General features: G+C 39.6%; 1 protein-coding gene across 8 annotated transcripts; it reads right to left on the minus strand.

Moving 5' to 3' along the window:
* Positions 1 to 2,960: 2,960 nt before the first annotated feature.
* On the minus strand, positions 2,961 to 12,616 carry tbx1 (T-box transcription factor 1). Of its 8 annotated transcripts, none has more exons than XM_076269929.1 (8): positions 12,142 to 12,616; positions 10,344 to 10,680; positions 7,497 to 7,598; positions 7,124 to 7,295; positions 6,496 to 6,651; positions 5,309 to 5,376; positions 4,932 to 5,032; positions 2,961 to 4,152 (listed from the first exon to the last, which is right to left on the minus strand). In XM_076269929.1, exons 1-8 carry the CDS (start codon positions 12,326 to 12,328, stop codon positions 3,773 to 3,775), a joined length of 1,503 nt encoding a protein of 500 aa, XP_076126044.1. In that variant the 5' UTR covers positions 12,329 to 12,616; the 3' UTR covers positions 2,961 to 3,772. The 8 variants fall into 8 exon arrangements, with proteins under 8 accessions (XP_076126044.1, XP_076126043.1, XP_076126042.1 ...); XM_076269928.1 differs by having other exon boundaries at positions 4,917 to 5,032; XM_076269927.1 differs by having other exon boundaries at positions 2,961 to 4,149; positions 10,344 to 10,731.
* Between the last annotated feature and the right edge of the window lie 7,972 nt (positions 12,617 to 20,588).

Consider the following 20,588-nt stretch of genomic DNA (forward strand, 5'->3'; position numbering starts at 1 on the left):
AAGAAATTCCTTCATGTTTTAGGGCTTGCCGATGTGTTTTTATATTCGGCATAAAATGTCCATCAGCAGAAGCAAACGGAACATAAACTGTGTGTACCTAGGCGCGCTGAAAAGGCTGAGGAAAATGTGAAACACGTGCGTAAGACTCAGGTGAACGCCTCCAGTAAGTCCATCTCTGTTGTTTTTAATGTCTGTCCCTAGATATGGCAAGCTGACGGGCCGCGCCTGAAGAAATGTACACGAAAGGTAAAACAAACTCTGAAAGACCTGTCACAACAGATGTTCCAGATGCAGTACCGCGTTAAATGATCCACGTGGTGTTCTCATTCATTTCTCTTTCCTGCCTAACTTAAGGAGATAGTTTTGTGAGCTGTCATTTTGGGATGTGCACAAAGAATATTTACTCGTTGGAAAAAAATAACTTAAAGTAAGCATTGCCGATTAATTGTTATTAAAATTAGGTTGGCTTCATCTTATTCTAGGCTAGAGAATAAATGTAGTCTGCAAACATTTTGGGATCATGAATTAGCCAATTAAGACAGAAAAGATCATGTTCTCTGCAAAATACCGGTAACATGCCTGTATAGAATTGAATTGAATAGAATTAATCGAAAATAATGAATAAATATTAGATATGGCTAATGAAATAATCTTTAAAGTAACTCTAAAAATTAAAAAAATATACTATACTGTTTCCATTTTCACAATTGCGTAGTAATGTTTTTCTTTATTGTCGTAGGATAATTAAGACCAGGCTATTACACTCTCAATTCGAACAGAATTAGCCTACCTTTTAGGCTAGTTCCTCCAGCTGGCGTCGTTTTTTTAAATAGCCTTCTAAGATGAGTCGGTGTTTATTATTGTATGCTGATAATGTGGGCCTAGTTCAAGAGGTGTTTCTCTTACCACAGTGTAAAGTGCGTTAAAGTGCTGGCAAACTATACTGGAGTTTGTGCTTTAATAGGACCGAATCCGCGCCAGGGTGTGGAATTGGTGACTTGATGGATTGTGTTAGGATGGATTCAGATGGATTGTGTTAGGAGAAAACAAGAGCGCATATCCTTCGTAGGTTTATTTGGGATATATAAGGCTATGGAAATATGTCAAATAAATTTAGAGTTTATTAAGTAGCCCGTTGAACCAGGGTAGGCCTATTTCGACTTTCAAGGGAGACGAACTAGGCCTAAACATTTCGTCCTAGCGCGCGCATTCAAAAGAGACTTGTGACTTTTCATCAAACTCAGAACTAATTTCTCACGCAGATTTATTTTTGAACTTTTGAAATTACATGACTGGCTTGAACCACACAAATAGCTCATTTCAGGCGCCTCTTTGTTGTGAGAAACTGGCGGTGAGTCGGCACATTGATGGCCAAGGACCTGTCTTCACCTGTTGGTCTTTCCGCTTGCCATCCTTGTCAGAGGGCGACACAGGTTGGGCGACCGCTGGCCCCACATCAATGAGAAACGCAGCGAGGATAAACACAGCTGGCTCAACCTAACGGAAGAGTCGTGGGTCTCGGTGTCCTCGCCTTCCTGAGCGGCCAGTTCTCATTAGGAACAGCCGGCGTTTCTGCTCACGCGAAGGGAGCCCCAAGCCTCTCAACTGGCTCTTCCTGCTGGGATCGCACAGGAACTATGAATATCAGTAACTATACGGGGATTTAGCCACAGATTTGGTTACAGCACGTACCCATCTTAATCTAGAGATATTAGAATAATAATAATAATAATAATAATAATATGTTGTTATATAAAAATATAATTGTTACAATCAATAGACACAATTCTGAATGATCCGAAAGGGAGAGAAATCCTAGGGTTAGCAATTGTCAGGTGGGGCACATGAATGCCACACGTGTTCCGCTGCATGTCGGGGGGTCAGTCGTACCAAAACAAAAATTATATGATCAATTAGTTGTCACTTAAATTGCTGGAAACATTGTTTAACCTCTGATACCTTAACCGCTAGAGGTCAACTGGGACGCAGCGTCCTGTTCCGCCACCTTGGGACTACCTTCAACATATTAGAGAGGAAAGGCCATTCAAATGACTTCTCTATGAATTATGTATGGCATTTCCGCTTTTTTATCGACAATGACAGATCATGTATTATTTCAAGATGAGGATAGCCTTGAAACATCGTTTTCGAAAAAAAAGAAAAGAAAAAACTTCAAATTCCGACATGATGTAGGTGTTCTAACTGTGACCTTTGGGTATCAATGGAAGATTTATCTATACACTGTCCTGTTTCCGTCCTTCTGAGGAAAGAGGAGTTCATGGGCAAACAATGTATGCCTGTCTAAGCAATGCGATGACAAAATTACGTTTTTCTTCAGAAAAAAAGTCAAGCTATTGATCGTAAGTTAAATTGTGTCTATATGAGATACGCAGCACAATATTCTGATAGGCTACAAAATATGTTGGCCAGTAAATGTTGGCCTAAATTTAGGGTTGACGTCTATGCTACTCTCTTTCTGCATTTGCATCCGTAGTAGAGCATTGTACATCTTAAAAGTAATTTCTAAGACTTTATAATGCAACAGTTTAGTTATTTGTTATTTAGCTGATACCATGCAAACGCGGGCGTACGCGCGCGCGCGCGCACACACACACACACACACGCACACAAACGCACGCATTTGCATGCGCACACTCGCACACACGTGTGTGGTAGCAAGCACACATATGACTTGATGTTTATCATTGCAATACAGATTAATGTTTAGGAGAGTATGACACAAGTGTTATGAATATTTAATTATACTGGTGAAAATGGTTATCATATATAACACCTTGTTCAATAATTAGTGCAAGGGCACATCATTTCATTCAATTCGTTGTATTGGAAAGCTGCCTTAACTGGCTTACACTGGCTGAAGGCAGACCAGGAGACACCATTTCTTCCTTATTTTAAGGAGAAAATGGCTGCTGACAGAAAAGAGCTGACGGAAAATGGTGTTTACTGTAAAGAATTTAATGTTTATTTTACAGGTACAGCAAGGTCACTTTGTCTATTCATTTAGAACTGCTGTAAGTCAGTGCCATGGTAGCCAAGCTTCTCGGGACTGCTGATGGTGTTCTAGTATTTCACAAAAATATTCCTTTTCAAACAAAAAACATTTTAGGGTATTTCAACACCTTCAGATGAGCGCAACATGCAAATATGTCCTTTATCTAGAAGCTTGATGGACTCGAGAGTATATAATTTATGGCTTTTTGAAAGCAAAAAATTAAAAACACCCAAAAAAAAAAAAACATCAACAAAATACAAAAGTGCATTCAACACAAAATTCAATTCCAGTCTGTGATAATGCACCCTGCTAGTGTAGCGGGGCTTATCCTTTGCCGTCACCGACAGCAGAGTCTGTCCGCCCCGGCTTGGAGCTGTCACGGTTCAAACCTCACAGGACCGTTCACAGCCCTCACGTGTGTCCGGGGAACCGGTTCTCATCGCCTACAAAAAGAGCGGTTCCCCTTTTCAATAAATACGGCAGCGTCGATTCCATCTGAAGTATCCTGTGCAGGAGGAGAGTTTTGGGGTGGGGGTGGGGGGGTACGACATGTCACCACAGTCTCACAGCAACGCGTGCCATAGGGCTCTTTTAATTGTACTTCTTTTCCTGCTGGCATGCTAGATTGCCACTGCTCAAGTTTCCATAGCTCGTTGTGTGTGTGTGTGTGTGTGTGTGTGTGTGTGTGTGTGTGAGTGTGTGAGTGAGTGTGTGTGTGTGTGTGTGGTTGCCGCACAACCACAGGGCAGAGGTGAGCCATTATCGGGGGCCGTAATCGTAGTTGGCCGGGGCGTTGGTGGCTGAGTACATGTTGGCTGCCGAGGGGTTCATGTGGTGGTGGTAGCCGTGGCCACGAATGCTGGGTATGGGGTAGGGCGATGGCCTGGCCTTGGCCCCCAGGTAGTGTTCGTAGGTGGTGGGGTACTTGTAGGGGTGGTGGTGTAGCGTGTCGGGTGGCTGGGGGTGGCCCTCGAGGCGCAGTTCATGGGGCGGGCTGCGTGGGCCGGCGGTCAGAGGCACGGCGTGGAGTCCGCCGGGCACGGGCAAGGCAGGACTCAGGACACGGGACATCAGCTGGTGCGCCGGGTCTCCATGGATCGGCGTGCCCGTGGGGTCGCGGTCATATTCCCGCCTGTCTTCTGGTTGAGAAAGGACATGACATTTAGACAGTACATTTTACATAATCTTTTTTAATCTACTCAGAGCTAATTGGTAGATCATGTTAATTGAATTACATTTCGTCCCCTTAGAATTATAGGGTTCTATCTACGTTCTGAGTAGTTCTGAGATATTGAGCTTCAAAGTTTTAGAATTCCATAGAGTTATACTGATAAGTGGAACAAACCTCTTCAGATATAATGTCCAAAAATGCATACAACTCCAAGAAACACCTCACCTCATCTTCTTAAGATGTCACAGAATAAGAATATGTCAATAACTCAATTTTGACAAAAATGTCAGATAGAACCGTATAATTCTAAGGGGACGATTGACATGTATCATTTGGCAGACGCGTTTTATCCAAGGTGACTTACAGCAATATAATAACATTTCAGCTACAGAGCGACAGTTACAGCAATAGAACAGCATTTAAGCTACAGTGTTGTTTAAAGGTCTACTCACAGAGCTAACAGAGACATGTTAAGTACAACCTCATCAACGGTACCCTGATTATGAGTTATTAGTTATTATTAGTTATATATTTCAGTGCCTCCACTCAGCTGAAGTATAGCTATGTCTTCACTGTTTTATGAAGACTCTGCTAATATGTGTTAATGGTTGGGAAATGGTTCATGGAAAATGTTTTTCTGATATCCAAATTACTAAATAAATTAATTTCAATTACTAAAATTACATAATGGCTATATGCAGTGTATGTAGTTATATCAGCAGCATACATCACCTTTTTTATACAGACCTTTTTCTGTGCCATTTTGCTGGGGAGGAGATGACATTGGATTTCTTGTCCTGGCAAAGGCACTCATAATTGGCAGAGAACCAGGCCTGTGGTTCCTGGGCCTAAATCAATCAGAATACATTGGGATGCATTTTTATCCAGTCACGAGTGAGATCAAACCAATCAGAGCACATCGTGGTGCATTCTTATCCAGTCATGGTTAGATTATTAGTCGGTGCATTCCTGTTGTAATAATAACAAGTACTACCAATTCTTAACAGAATTAGTCAAGTATTTGTAATTATTTGAATATAAATGTAAATATATTTCACAATTGCAAAAAATAACGATAGAAGTTACAATAGTAATAATATAATAATTAATTAGTATGCACTCACCAGTCCTCTGGATCACAGTCCCTGAAACCCTTTGCAAAAGGATTGCTGGCTATTTTTAGCTGAGTAATCTGTAACAATACAAAATAATGTTCTTTATAATTATGTTCCCAAGCATTATCTTACGAAAACATCAAGTAATTTCAGCTAAATAATAAAATACCAATCATTCCTACAAACATAAAACCATGACCAACTCCGTCACAAGCACTCCGTTACCCCGATTGAGGTCACGTGACAATGATCCTCTACAATATAATTTAAAACGTGTTGCCTTCCTTTTAGAAAAAGAACAGCAATTTGGACACCTTTCCAAAATGAAAGCCATCCAAGGCATTCTCAAGTAGCCTATTTCCCGGAATGTTCTGCTCGGCCCAAGGCTTACAAACTGACATTTTACACTTGATCCTAAAAGCCATGATCATATGAATTAGGTATAAAAGACTTAAATTCATCAAACTCCGACTAGTCTTGACAGTGATCTTAAAAAACAGCTGTCTATTTCAATTTAATGAGCGGAGCATCCCCGAATTAAATTATACTTTATGGTGGTTATTCACCGGAGTGATTGGAAAAACAAATGCTGAACCCCTCGACGAGGAATTGAGACCGCGAGACAGAGCAGGAACAGACCGGGAAAGGAAAAAAAAGAGAAAAAGACAGCTGTGCAGAGGCATCACTGACATGACACATATTTAAATGAAAACCCAATCTTGTCAATATCACACACACAAATCCAAAAGTCTTTGCGGGGACTTTTCTTCTTTTAATCGAATTTTCTATGCTATTTCACTTATGCAATTAGTTATAACATTTGTAATAACAATTGACAAAGCACTACAAATTTGTCGGAAAACAGCGTGTCTAGCTGGGAGCGTTCATCTCTTTTTAGACGGACATTTGTTCCGGAGCAAATAAGCTACTAACCAAAGCCCTCGCCATCAATTAGCATTTTTTCTTTTGTATCCCTCTTACATTCCAACGATTGTTATTAAACTACAGTGTCCCACGCCAATAGGCTAATGTAAGCAAAGTAAAGCAACAACGAAACTAGACAACAAAATAAACACTTCCCATCCCCACCAGTAGGGAGAGGCGTTCATTAAACGCAGATGAATTCACCACAATTCTTTTTTATATCTAAACAAAAGTTGCCCAGAAGTACAATGAAAGATGTAATCGTGACTCACCCTGTGGTTTTGGTATGCTGTAACGGCGGTGAATCGTGTCTCCTCAAAAACAAAGGTCTTGTAATTCTCCTCAGCATACTTCTCACTGTCTTTTCGAGGATCGACATAAACCACGTGGAATCGAGGCTGGTATCTATGCATGGAGTTTAGAATTATCTGCAAAAATAAAAATGAACAGACAATTTTAAAGTTATATACTAAAAAACATTAATATTGTATGTCAGACTTGAAGTAGGCTATTAACTTCAATGTCACATTAATCTCAATGCCCTGCACCAGCTAGACCATAGTGACTAGTAAAATATCGATTCCTTGCTGCTCATGCTTAAGTTAAACTTATACATTCATGGCAGTTGCAGCAAATTATATCAAACGTATGCATTTCAATTCCATTTTATTTTAAAAATAGCAAACAGGGTTTTTAGTCTATTAATGTTTTAAGATTACTTCTGTTTGTACATATTCCACAAAAATAAGATACAATATTGTTGTATTTATTTTTTATTTATGCACATGCGCCTTTATAAGGAAGCAGGATGGACACCATTTTAATTATGCGTCCCTGCAAAGTTCCCCAAATGATTTGTGGCCAGTAATGGATCAAGCCCAATTGAGCATTTATACTTACATGTCCATTGTCATCCAGTAAATTATTGGTAAGCTTTAATTTATCAAATGAAACTATTTGTTTCATCCATTGTGCGCCTTTGGCAGGGGAATCGGGATGGTAATGAACTCTGCCGGGAGTTGCGGGGTCCGCTTTGCCAGCAACCAGCCACGATGAGCTGTGGAAAGCATACCTTTGGAAGAAAACACGACGAAAGAGTACCATGTTAACAGACGTCACGGCTTAAAACATTGCTTTCATTGCTGACTGGGAAGGATATAAGCATTTATAGTCAGTTTCAATTTAAGTGTTAATAAAGTCTATGGATGGCCTATCAAGCAACAATTGTTTAGTGTTGTAGGCCTGACCATTGAACTACATTATTTAGGCCTACCTGTATCTTTTATCGTCGACCGGTAGGAAATCCATTAGAAGCATGTAGTCTGCCATGGGGTCCATTCCGAATATTTTGACTTGAAACGTTGGAAACATTCGCCTAGGGAATAAAAGCATTCGTTTGAGGTGGTTCAGTAGCATAGATAGATAGATAGATAGATAGATAGATAGATAGATAGAAATAAGCATCCAGTAGCTTAGACAACCATAACACAACAAACACACATACACACATATATATCACATGCATAAACATCCCTCACAGAAATGTAAAGAGTTAAAAATTTGTGAAGTGATTACAAATATCCAAAACTACAAAAAAACTTTATATGGGAGCTTACTTACTAAGTAATTCCTGAAAATTCTGTGTGTGCGTCTACTCTAAAATAATCAGGCCATCGTGACTAAAAAAAAACATATGATACGCTATAGTCAAAACTAGGCCTGAGTTCACATATTTAGTCCAGTAACACTAGGTGCTAAAGGTTCATATGGTGGTTGATCATTTAGAATGGCATTTTGACTGAATCTTATTGTCGCATATTTACGCACGCATTACGCACGTGGACACACACACACACACACACACACACACGCACGCGCGCGCGCGCACACACACACACGTACATGGAGCATGTGAAGCATCTCAATAATAAGGTGTGTCTTAGCCCTTAATTTAGGCCGCTTCAGACGTCTTCCCCCAATTAATTACTTAATTGCAGAGAAACTGTTCCACACGTTCGACAAGTGAAAGTGATCCCAAGACTGTCGCTCAATTAATGTCAGTGTCTCTTCAGGAGCCGTGGCTAGGTGAAGCTGAAGTATCATCTAAAGTGTTTTTCCTATTCCATGTATGGTGTGAGCCTCTTCCACGTGTCAAATTATCTCCCCCGGCCTCTCCATGGAAAGGACCACGCAAACAAAAAAATGGTCTGAATGCCTCAGTGCATCTTTTATCTGGCGGTTTGGACCATTCACGACATTTGGTCAAAACTGTAACTCTTTGGATATTTTTTAAATAAATGCTAAGGATGAATGTTGGCTGTTTTACAATCCGATTCCTGAAAAATGCATTAGAATATGCCTCTTTCTTGTAAGACGATCTGAGCAAAACAACGGTTTATTCTCGTTTATAGCTTGGGGATTTTACAAACGAGCGTGGACAGGCGTATGCAGTGTAAGAGACTACATAAAGCCTCCGACAAGAACACAGTATGCTGAACAAAATTAGACCTATGAGACCACATACACATCATTTTGATAAGACAGTTTTGCTACCATAGTAAGCGATTTATGTAATCACAATTTCAAAAGGCTTGCAGGCCTCCCAGTAGCCTGCACCCAAAGCTTCAGTGTGCCGGGTGCTAACAACTTCACAGAGCACAGCATAATATGACCATTGATAAATGAAGGACGAAAGCCTGGAACATAAGAGCATTAACTTCTGTGAACGCCAGACAATTTAATTAAATATTGATTACTAATGTATGATAGCCTACCTAATGAAAATACAGTTTGCTTATCATCAAATCTGCAGGATTGGCGACTGCACTGATGGACACTACAATGGAGACGGGCATTTTGGAAAATACTGTGGTCCTACTCCAAATGAGGTCCGTTATTATGTTTTATCCCTTACTTAAAATGATGCACTTTTATTTGACTGTATTCTTTATTTGGAGGGTCCATTGAGAATAAGAAAGGACGCACTCTGTTGTTTTCCTACGGCGGGAACCAAGGCCGCATTTTGAGAATATAAGATGTAATTAAATGCAAAGGAAATAGCTTCTACAAAAACATTAAGTTCAAAAGCGGACCGTAAGAAAGACAACTTAAACGTTAGATTGGAAAATCTGACGCATAATGACGGATAGCCTACAGTGGAAAACCCACAGAAATGGATCAAGCATAGGAACTACAGGTTATGGCGTGCAAAACAAACTGCTACTATTAAAAAAAAATCTTGTAATTTTTAAAACTTTGAGCTAAACACAATATAAGAAAATCTTTACTGGCTGAATCATTTGGTGTTGCACACAGTCAAGATTATTATTGCATTATTGAGATCAAGAAAAAGATGCAGACTTATGTTTACTGTATGCATAAGATCAAACAGGCTTCTCATTAAATCCAGAAAGAATAAATCGTTCTTAAAAACAAACACTACTTGGAACAATGCCATGTCCTTGTTTAATACACTGGGATTCTGAATGGAAAAACAACTGCCCTGAAGAGATTATGCTACACGTGTAGTCTAGAGGTCAATAAATATTACAATGACCATATGTCATGTGTCATGTAATTCAAATAGGTTATGGAGCATAGTATGTTGTTTAAATAGCTGTTGTGACGAACACACATGTACGCTTGTCAAATTCATATTTTAACAATCATAAATACTTTCACCTACCCACAGAGGCTACTGCTTCTGAATAAATAGTGGTTTGCTTTAGGTTATTTAGATTATTATTAGGTTAATTTACTGCTCATTCGTCCCATTACAGAGACTTGGCCTTATGGAGGCCAATGATTTGGATCAGTTTTCTGAATTCCACAAGTGTGGCCTTGCACACATCTTTGAGGAAAGGCTATAATGGACAACGACTATTTTCAATGTGGACTGGTGGGCTGGTAATCGTGTTTAAAATTGATAGAAAGTAGAGGAATACAGTAGGCTACGATAAGCATGTAAATTATTACTCAAATATATTGACTGTTTAATATCACACAGAGTAGGCTACACTCGCAATTATACTCCGAGCTTAATAACACTTGTATTCAGCGTGGTTCATTTCCATTAAACATTCATAAAATAAAATAAATGCTATTAAAATAATTTATTTACCTGCCAGCTTTGGTTACAATCATCTCAGTTCCAAGCTGATTGAATTCATCCCATAGAGCTTTCATCTCCAGCTGAACGTTAATGTTGGCCACTTTAGGATTCTTTTTCACCAGCGACTTGTTCGGCGTTGAGTTCGAGGACGACGAGGAACAGTTCGAAGTCCCAGTATCGCCCTGTTGGGCCTGGGCTGGGTTCGACCCCGTGTAGTTGTAGCTATGTTGGGCCGCCGGGCAAGGCTCAAAGTGGGTGTCATGCTGGCTGTACGGGTCCCCAGGGGAAGGCGAGAGATGATAGCTCCCTGGCGTATTGAGACTGCTCAGGCTGCTGGTCGTGAAGGCTGCAACATCGCAAAAATGGGACAGCTGCGTCAGCCACGGACTGGATATTGCTGAAATCATTCCAAAAACTGGATTTACAATGTGCGCTGCAGCCTTGAATGCAAAACAACACTATACAGTTGACACGTTATCAAGATAAAAATGAAGTTTCACAGAGTCCTCTCAAAGTGAAAGGGTTCTTTGAAACGCGTTCCGTGTAAGGCATCAAAAGTATTTTTCTTTAGTCCATTCAGTTCATCCAGTGTGATAGCGCTAATATAAAATCTTCCCTCTGTGCATACGTTAACACAGTCCCTGCGCAAGAATACGTGACCAAACTGCCCCAAAATTAAAAAAAAAAATCTTCAAAGTTAATCGTTCGAAGTTATCCTCCTGTCGGCGTTTAAATGTCGTATCCTATGCGCATTCGAATTTAAATCACAGAATGAAGACTCGAGTTTAAGAGTATGGAGTCAGTTGTTGTCGTGTGATTGCGTTCAGATGTATTCCAAGCGGCCTCCTCTCAGTACTACTACTGCTCTGTGCTAAGCTGCAATCCAGACGTTCTTCTTATCTCTGTCATAGGGCCTCCCCTTCACGATAAAACCGGTTCTTATTTCTATTTAGATAAGGAACTGCAGGTAATGTGCCTTTCCTCGCCTTAGGACGAGACTGATTGACAGAGAAGTGCGCCCCTTTTAATGGGCTTTCCGGCACCCATTTACTTTTGGATAAGGGTATCGCCCACATCGCCCTCCTCTAACAATAGAATGGGTAGCTGGCACAACGGAGTGTAAACTTTTAGCACGGTAAACAAACACCTACTCTGCATGAACTAACAAACACATGTTTTTACGCTCTCAACTGTTGTTATCCAAGAATACGTTTGCGTTCCTGAGGTTGTTGCAGGGAGAAACTATAGACATAGGCTAGATAATGTTTAGTAGCGTACTTCCATGTTATCGACATTTTTGCCATCTGTCTAATACAGACTGGTATCCCACATGTCTTCGTCCGTACAACTCATACGTGGATCGGCACCGCCAGAGCTCGCCTATAAGGATGTGTTGTTATGGATTTTGAAGATCGATTTACGCTTAACCTCTCTGTCCTGAGCAGTCTTCTTCTTTCTTATGATGTACAACGTTTTCCAACTTTGTGGTTTGCGCGAGTTTGAGGATTTATTCCCTGAAATGCTAAGACTTTCTACTGTGCCAAACTGTTTTAGCCAAAAACACATCGACAGTTACTTTACAGTCAACACTTACGTATTAGGCTATTATATGCAGCAATTGATTAGAATACACATACTAGGCTACCTTTAACTGTTCCTCGTGTAAGTGGTACGTCTTTAATGTACATTTTTGAGGTTTTCATACGTGACGTTTGAAATGCTCCCTACCATTGCCTGCACTATGATGCGAACGCATGGCTATCATGATATGAGTTGTGCTAGATCATTGACAAGAGTGAGTCCATACCTTCCATCTCCCTTGTGACAGTACTGTAATGCATTTTAAAGGATCTGTGGCAGGTTTCTTGGTCGTGCTTGTCCAGGTCAGTGCTAGGTTTGTCAAAAGTGGCGTTTCCTGCTTGCTCTGTAGCTGAAATCAGAGAGGCAATACTGAAAGCATTTGCCTTTGGAGAAAGGGGACTGCTGTCGTCCATAGGCGAGAAATCAAGTCCAGAGAATGCCGTCTCCCCTTGCTCCCTTCCCGCTCTGTCCCAGAAAGCAAGCGTTCAAACAGCCATCAGGAATACGGTTCCCGGGAGTTGTGCGCTTCAACCTAAACTGACGTTACTGAGGGGGGCCTTTTGACGATGTGGTGAACTCAGATGTTTTGAAAACAACCTATTCCCACGGAATTTAGCAAGACATTGTCTGGTTTAGAGCTGATTTTATGCTCCAATTAAATCGATGCGTCCGAACACGTCTTCGTGTATTAAAACATAGCTCACTCACAGAAAGCGTTTTCTTCTGTCTTTAAACGCGAACTTCCCCCATTCAGTGGCTGGGTGATGTCATTAGAGTTCGCCAGTCTGCCTTGAGGAACAGCTACTGCAGGGAGAATGTCAAAAGTGAGAGCTCCACGCCTCCCATGTAGGGCTCGAAAAAAAGTGTTCAGGCTTTTCAAGGGATGTTTTATTTGAATAGGACCTTGTCAATCACTGAACTACATTTAAATTCAAGGAGGAAAAACCGTGAGCGTCACTGCGGATGTCCGGCTGTAAAGCCAGTACAGTAAATAATATGTAGTCTACTGTTCGGTTGTGCAAGGATCATTGTCAATCATAAGATAAGCTACTCCTACTCGCTTACTAACATCTTTTTAAATCACTGCATGTTCTACCTAGACACGTACAGCATTTCTATCAACACGGGTTTGTCCTTTATAAATGTAATTTATTTGTTTCTGTAGCCTATAGATGTCCACCTATTTCATTTTTATTATATGTATCTGAAGTGGAAGGGTGAATGTATCTCTCCACAATCATATAGTTTACATATGAGCCAAAGCTAAATTGGGACGAAATTATGCCGCCTTGCCTGGCTAATTTTGAAGAACCAAACATGGAAATATGTAAGTGGTTCTCAACTTGCCACTAAATGTGGTGCCAGCAAATATGCCATGCGTCTTTTATGTCTCGGAAAATAGCCTGCTCTGCGCTTCTTGTAATGCTTGGTCATAAGATGTGGTGTTTGGGACCATTATGTTTCCATTCTAAACAAACAAAAGCAATTTTATCACAGTAGCCTGCTTTTTAATTGTGAAAAGGGACAACACTGGCATTGCTTAGTCTATAATGCTGTTTTATTGACTTTAAATATCAACCATCTCAATCAATGTGATAATTTTAGGAATGCTGTCATGTAAACTGGCCCCTAACATTCATGTCTATGGGTTATGTAGCAGGATGAATAGAAAACTGCGTGTGTGTAAGAGGAGTCTTACCATGGGTAGATCTCACCCTACAAGTGGTTCACAATTCTTATCTTCTCATCAAGGGTCATTATTGATGAATTGCAATAACAGATATTTTTATGGAGCTGCTGCTAAAGCAACCGGATTTAATCTAATTTACACTTAGGCTGTTCAGTAACCCGCTAAAGCAGTGGGGTTCTAAGGGGATAACCTAGTTAGCGGCAGCTCTATTTTCTTTTCAGCTAAACCCTGTTTGTTTTGGATGTTTGTTTTGGTGCTATCAGGCGTAAATAAACTACTTACTGTATGAACACGGTGCATGCCCAAGTAAAGAAATAAGCCTAGCCTACTCTAAATTGGTAAGGTATGTGGCAAAAGTTAAGTCATATTTGAAACATAATTATTCAAAATTATAGTAATAAAAAAAACGTGCAGTTAAGCCATGCAGTAGGCCTAGCCTAAAGGGTGATTAGAGTTAGGCTACACTAGCATTTCAGTGGCCTGTCAATAATCAGTTGTGTGGGTGAAGGATAAAGAATGCAGAAAGTGTTTAAGCACAATGCGAAAGATATCGCAAAAGATCAAGTATTCTAAATCAAGACCTGCCCATGTATTTCCTACTTTAATCAGATGTCGCTGTAGATACCAGCCCACTTCATCACTGCCAAGTCGGAAGCGTCCTTTGTAAATACTTTGGTGATAACAGACAGAATTCAGAGGGCCTGATAGAGAAGCAATGGAATGGATTGTTAAAGAATGCGCTCTGAAACGTCTACTGCGCAACATAGAGGTATTTGTATAGTAGCCTATACACAGGAGTTTTTAAGCGGTCGGTGATGTCCGTATTTTACAGCAGTAGTTTAATTCATGTAGCCCAATGAATAATCTGAAGTATTCAGCATTAACATGCTGTGATGGTTGTTAACGTATACAGAATAAGAATTACAAGACAAAGAAATTCCATTAGACAAAAACAACGGACGATATTGTCTAGGTTATTTGTAGTGTTTCGTATATAGCATATATATATATATATATATATATATATATATATATATATATATATATATATATAAAAATATATATATATATAAATCTAGGGAATAAGCAAATTGTCGCCAAATAACAAAACTAGCCTATTTTATACAAATAATGGGATTCGTGATATGTCCTTGGCATAGCGTAAGCTATCATTATTTTTTTATCAACTATCTTTGTCTTGGCACTTTGCTGGCTGTTTTTTTCCTCTCTGCAATTTGAAATAGCCCACACTTGGCAGTAGCCTACACGTTGAAATAGCCTACACTTGGCAATATTAAACAAATGGAAGCCAAACAGTTGGCTAACTTAAACGTAACGGTATATCATAGGCTTCATTTCAATTATTTGACTTTCTCAAGGCGCAGTTTCGGCAGCACTCGCAACACCAGTCACATTTCCTGTTTTGACTCCTGCTGCGCCTGGTTACATGCGCCAGGTGTGCTGCCTCCCAACATACCGTATTACATCTAAAAGGGGGACCACTCACGAATTCAACAGGGTTAAAAAATATTTCCGTTACCATCATGTGAAGGAATGTGCAATCATTTGCTTACTTTGTAGCCAACTGTTTGCAGTCATTAATAAAAGCAGGCATAGACTGGGAGTGTGTCTATTAAAAGTGGTCTTGAAAGTGGGGCAGCTTTAATGACTATAGAAACAGAATTAACCATTTCTTATAATTGGCCATTTAACTATTGATGCGTATACCAATCCAGACATTGACGAGTATTTTCCCCCCAAAATGTGACATGTCTCGTTTGGGATGCGTTCCATCAGTTGGGGTGTGTGATCAGCCTGAACTCTATTTCATCCAGTAACGCAGAGTAGCCTACTTTTTGCCGTTATGCATTTATAATCGTATAGCCTACTTATTACAAATGTAGGCCTACAATTATCGTATAGGCCTACATTATCAATCAGAATAAGTTATGTTACTGATCAAGTATATGCCAAACGATGAAAGACAATTAAAAGTTAAAATTCGGAGCAGCACAGATGTAGTAGCTTTAAACTTTAATTAAGGTGCACAAAAGGGACTAACGTTTCGATGCTTCATGCATCTTCCTCAGAGTCCTCTTTACACCAGATGTAAATGCCGCAGAAGCGCGGTGGATCCACTTTTTTGTGAGATGAAAGACAATTATTGTTCTCAGTATGACGTTACTCACTGCAATTCTTTTTTTCCCCTAGATAGATTTTCCTTAGATGGATTACGCAATTCTAATTCATCGCTAGGCTAACATGCTCGTATATGAATTAGAAATAAATAGCCTATTGGTTTGCTGCTCCTTTTTCTTATTTTCCAGTATTTTACCAGTTGGCTTGCTTTATTATTGAAAAAGAGCCCAGCCGATTTCGCAGGCTAGGCATAAATATATTGCAGCCTCATTGATCTCTCAGCTTGCCTTCATAAGATTTACCCTTACACCTGTTGTTTTGCGAACTTATTTCTTCAACCTCTATGTGTACACTAACAGTCAAGATAAGACAGAGCAGGGGCTGTCATTATGTGTTTGCATGTATGTCTGGCTGTCTCTTTGGGATACATTCCGAGCGATATATCTGATGTCACTGTGAGTAAAATTGCTTTTGAGGGGTGGAACATAGAGAGAAGTCCAACTGCACTATAGGCCTACCTTAGCGGTGGCTTATATGTGCTTCTTGGAGATTTTCTGCTAGGCAAGGAATTCTTTTTCTGCTGCCTACTCTGTTCCTGCCTCTATGTTGCATCGTAGCATATAGCCCGTATCCAGATAAGTCGAGCTGAGTAGCTTTATATGGCTTTATCATTTACAAATAGGTAAGGAGTTTGTAATGAGATGTCAACAAATGTGAGACCCTTCATTCGACATGATACTATTGTGTATAGGCTACCTGGCCGAAGCACAGGTTATAGTGACCTAAAAGGTCTCAAACGTTTTTCTTGAGGTTTAATGGTCTTTGTGCATTCATTATTATTTGTTTACACCTAGACTCCCATGTGAATGTTTATCTAATCTAAACTTGTATGAAACATTATCGATGCAGCAACATGTCACTATTCGTTTCCAGCACCCGCCGTTCCCTCATCATCAAATTATCTAGTAGCCTAGGCCCATTCGCATTTCGTGATTACATAAATGCAAGAAACCTTATTCAAGTTGATTTACTTGAATGAATAGTTTATTCTGGCTGAAATTGTATTTTGATTCCTTGCCACGTCAGTATGCGTTTCACATGACTGCCTAAACAAAAATCATATCACCATACCAGCATTTTTCTTTTTCTCTGTGCCCAGTTGGCATCCTTCCGCACCAGCAGAAAAAAACTGTTCACATGCACATTGAAAATAGGCCTATATAAATACGAATAAATATAAAAGCCATTTAAACTACATACAACACTATATTCAACAGCTATATACAGGCTATGATTGATTTAAAAACTAACTAAAAAATGAAATAAACTAATAGCCTACTATGTAAACGATTAACCATTTAATTAGTGCTGCCATTAACTGTGATCGTCGTTTTCATGATGACACTGATTGCGCGTAGGAGGAGATTGGACGCCGTATGAGATCTGTCTCTTTTAATATTTTTTGAATGGGGTACATAAAAATAGGTTTATGTTGTCTTTAGGTGTGTTGTAGACTGTTCTACTGACTGCAGGAAGAAAAGCTTGCACACATCGTGTATTAGGCAGACCTGTAAGCATATTTTCCACCCTGCACCTAAAATCTTGATCAAGCGCCAAGATAACACTAACGTCACCAAACTGAAATCCGTCATGCCCTTTATTTCTTCATCCTTAAAATGGCCATAATGACTTAGCAACACAATGAGGATGCTGGATTTACAGAGGGAAAAGAGGGAAAAAACGTGCTTTTCATTTAGATGCAGTAAACCTTAAGCATTTTCCAGGTGCCTCTCAATTTTTTCTCATCTAAACTCAAGGGAAAAGAAATGGTTAGATGTTAATTAGAACCCGCGATCAATTAACAGATAATAAATCAAACTGTGTCAAAGGAGCATACAACAATAATTTGAACATTCATATGGCGTGACTGAAACTGTTGGGACCCGAATGGCACGCTGCACGTATAAAACTCTATCCTATCTAAATATTTGTTCAAATCCCCGAATAAGACGGAGAGGAAGTTAGCAGTTGACCGCTGACAGTTAGGTTGCCACATAGCAGCTTGAAGTGTCCCTCTACACCGGAGAGAGTCGAACCAATAGACCTTTAGTGGATTACAGAACATAAAATGAAAAGTCTCGACTATGCCTGGTCGAACGCAAAATACTTGGAAATCATCAAATTAATCCCTCAAATATTTTGAAGACATAATCTCAAAGACGTAGCCTATTAATATATTATTGGTGTCGCAACGCCCATGCTGCTGCTGTTACAGATCAAGTTTTGAGCTTCTAAACCCTTTCTGTTTACATTTTGTTTTTAGTTCCGTTTGTGTGGTCACTTAGGCTAAGCTATCCGCTGTCCATCCTTTAAAAAAAATCTTATTTGCCAATCGAATGTACCGGATATGTGAAACAATCAAATATTATGGTAAAACACAATGAGATCTCAATGTCGTGTAGGCAAAGTCTAAGATGACAGCTACATGACAGCCTTAATGTGTCACGGAAAAGTTTCATATTTGCCTGCTGCAGAAGGTAAAGCAGTCCTTCAATCGACGGTGTTAATATATGGCCTAATTGTTAAAACACAAAATTAAAATGTAGAAGATAAATCAGTATTGTTAGGCTATTGTATTGTCATTGTATTGCACTCACATGAAACAAAGTTAACTCCCATTTATAAATGTAATTTTTGCCATTTAATTTCGTCATACAGCCTCATTGTTTAATAACGACGTGTAGCTAATTATCAAATCGGCTAGTTTTAGTTTAGTTTTAGTTGGCCGACATTAAGGCTTGTTTTTGTGGGAAATTATTGCACAGATTGCATGTTCTGAATCTTTATTTGATTGAATAGAAACTATGGGTCTGGTCTGACCATCTTTTCCCATCTTTGGAGGCTTATTCTGAACTCCCTGGCATTTCCTAGGTTTGGGAAAAATAAATCTGTTTGTAAATGTCACAATAAGTGAGGACATAAGAGGAACACAGAGTAAGACCTTTACAGTATCCACACTTCCTTTTTGGCCTGAAAACGCACCTTTCCTGTTTAACTGCACAATTTTTATTTTTGGTCATCTTTTGACTGGGGACATGGACATAAAAACACAATGACCAAGCGCACAATGGGTCTCTTGATGTGAGAAACTCTTATCCAGGGTTAGGTCTTTCCTATAATCCTTGTCACGCAATGTTGCTCAAAAGTTTGAGACCCAATGTGTTGAATTATTGACCGTTGCGTAAATGGACATTTTGGTATTTGGTATGGTAGGCCTAGTTTGCATTATTACAACGGTTCATTGATTCCTCAATTATGCAGACGAAGTGTTGAACCCATTTTCGACTCCACACAAATAAATACTAATAATAAAATAATCTATTTAGAACATCAGCCTTTAATAAAATCGTCGTAAACTATGACTAACGAAATGTGGAAAAAAGAAAAGTCGGCATCAAAGTATGATTTCATGCTGCGTCACCAACATAACTGTATTCCCTTTGTCTACTCTAGGATGTTTTACTGACGTTAGACTTCAGGAAGCGACTATGTAGCCTATTAGGTTAACAAATGATTTTCTTTACTTTAACAAATTAACTTAAACCTTCTTGTTTAAAGTCTAATCTAACAGTTGGAATACCAAGAGTTAATTACATCGAGAGAAGTTGTAAAAACAAAAATATTTGTCTTAAAATGATACATGAGACATACCAAGGACAGTGACAAACTCGAAATCAGTCTATCCATGAAGCAAACAAACTGCATCAGTTAGAAGCATATTAACTTACATTAAGCACCATGTTTACATGCACCCTTCTGTTTTTGAATGTTCATTTTTCAGAAAAAATATTTGATAAATATATATATTTTTTATAATATGCTGTTATAATATGTTGTTCCCCCATTACCCTATGGATATATATTTTTATTCTTATATTTAGAGTAGATATCAATGCTGCATATAGGGCTGTTTGGGATAGGGTTGGATAGTAAAATTCTAGAATTCTAAAATATTCTATTTAAAATTTTTGCTTAGGCTCTGTCTGTACAGACATTGACTCCATAACTGTGGAGTGTTCACTGCAGCAAACAGTGCTGTGGCATTTTCTCTTTACATGTTCTCATTTCTTGTAATAAGCTGTTTCAGTTTCACATTTTTTGCTTCAGTTTTACACCTGAGTGTGGAAAGGTCACAAAAATCAGACTTTCACGTTTCCCTGAAACAAGCTTTAGCGCCTATTTGAAAGGCATTGAAAACAGGCCCCCCCCCCCCCACTAAAGAATGAAGCATTCACCCTGCGCGGCTCGCAGAGATGCCTGCCCCTGTTTGTTTATTTGGGAAAGGAAGGTCTTCTCTCAGCATGTCTTTGCAGAGTTAACAAATATAGGCATGACAGCTGCCATCCGTGCCCTTCAGCCGGTCTCTATGCCGCCCTGACCCTCTCTCTCGCAGGCGTGCACGGGTACGGTGGCGGTGGCCCTGGAACTGCCAGCTTCACCAGTCTGGTGCAGAGAGACGACCATTAGCTTGCATTAAACATTCAACTCTGATCGCACGGCCACAGCGACCACCACACCTCTTTCTCGCACCCACAAGGGGCCCACGCTGGTCTCCGTCTCTCGCTGTGAGAGCCCAGTCGGGGTCTGAGAGGGTTTTGTATTCTTGGCACGGTTCTTAAATAATAAATTGCAGGACTACATACTGACTGATTTGAGCTGAATTTGTGTGTTTTAGAATCCGTTATGAGTTATTGATTTATTTGATTTATTGCTTTATTTCGGTGAGTGACAGAGAGAAGGTAGTGTGTTCGTTTACACCTCTCTTTTTTAAGAACCAAGCCCTG

The sequence above is a fragment of the Alosa pseudoharengus genome, unplaced genomic scaffold (genome assembly GCF_046254945.1).
Source record: "Alosa pseudoharengus isolate Yale_2024_CS ecotype anadromous, Long Island Sound unplaced genomic scaffold, YU_APseudo_1.1 YU_APseudo_1.1_scf_6, whole genome shotgun sequence".
NCBI lineage: Eukaryota > Metazoa > Chordata > Actinopteri > Clupeiformes > Clupeidae > Alosa > Alosa pseudoharengus.

Excerpts from the sequence above, each read along its gene's own strand:
- tbx1 (XM_076269924.1), bottom strand. The coding sequence starts at position 12,328 with ATGGACGACAGCAGTCCCCTTTCTCCAAAGGCAAATGCTTTCAGTATT. Across the intron at positions 7,599-10,343 it reads ATTGTAACCAAAGCTGGCAG|GCGAATGTTTCCAACGTTTC; the intron begins GTAAATAAATTA and ends TTTATTCCCTAG. Across the intron at positions 6,652-7,123 it reads TACTGGATGACAATGGACAT|ATAATTCTAAACTCCATGCA; the intron begins GTAAGTATAAAT and ends TTATTTTTGCAG.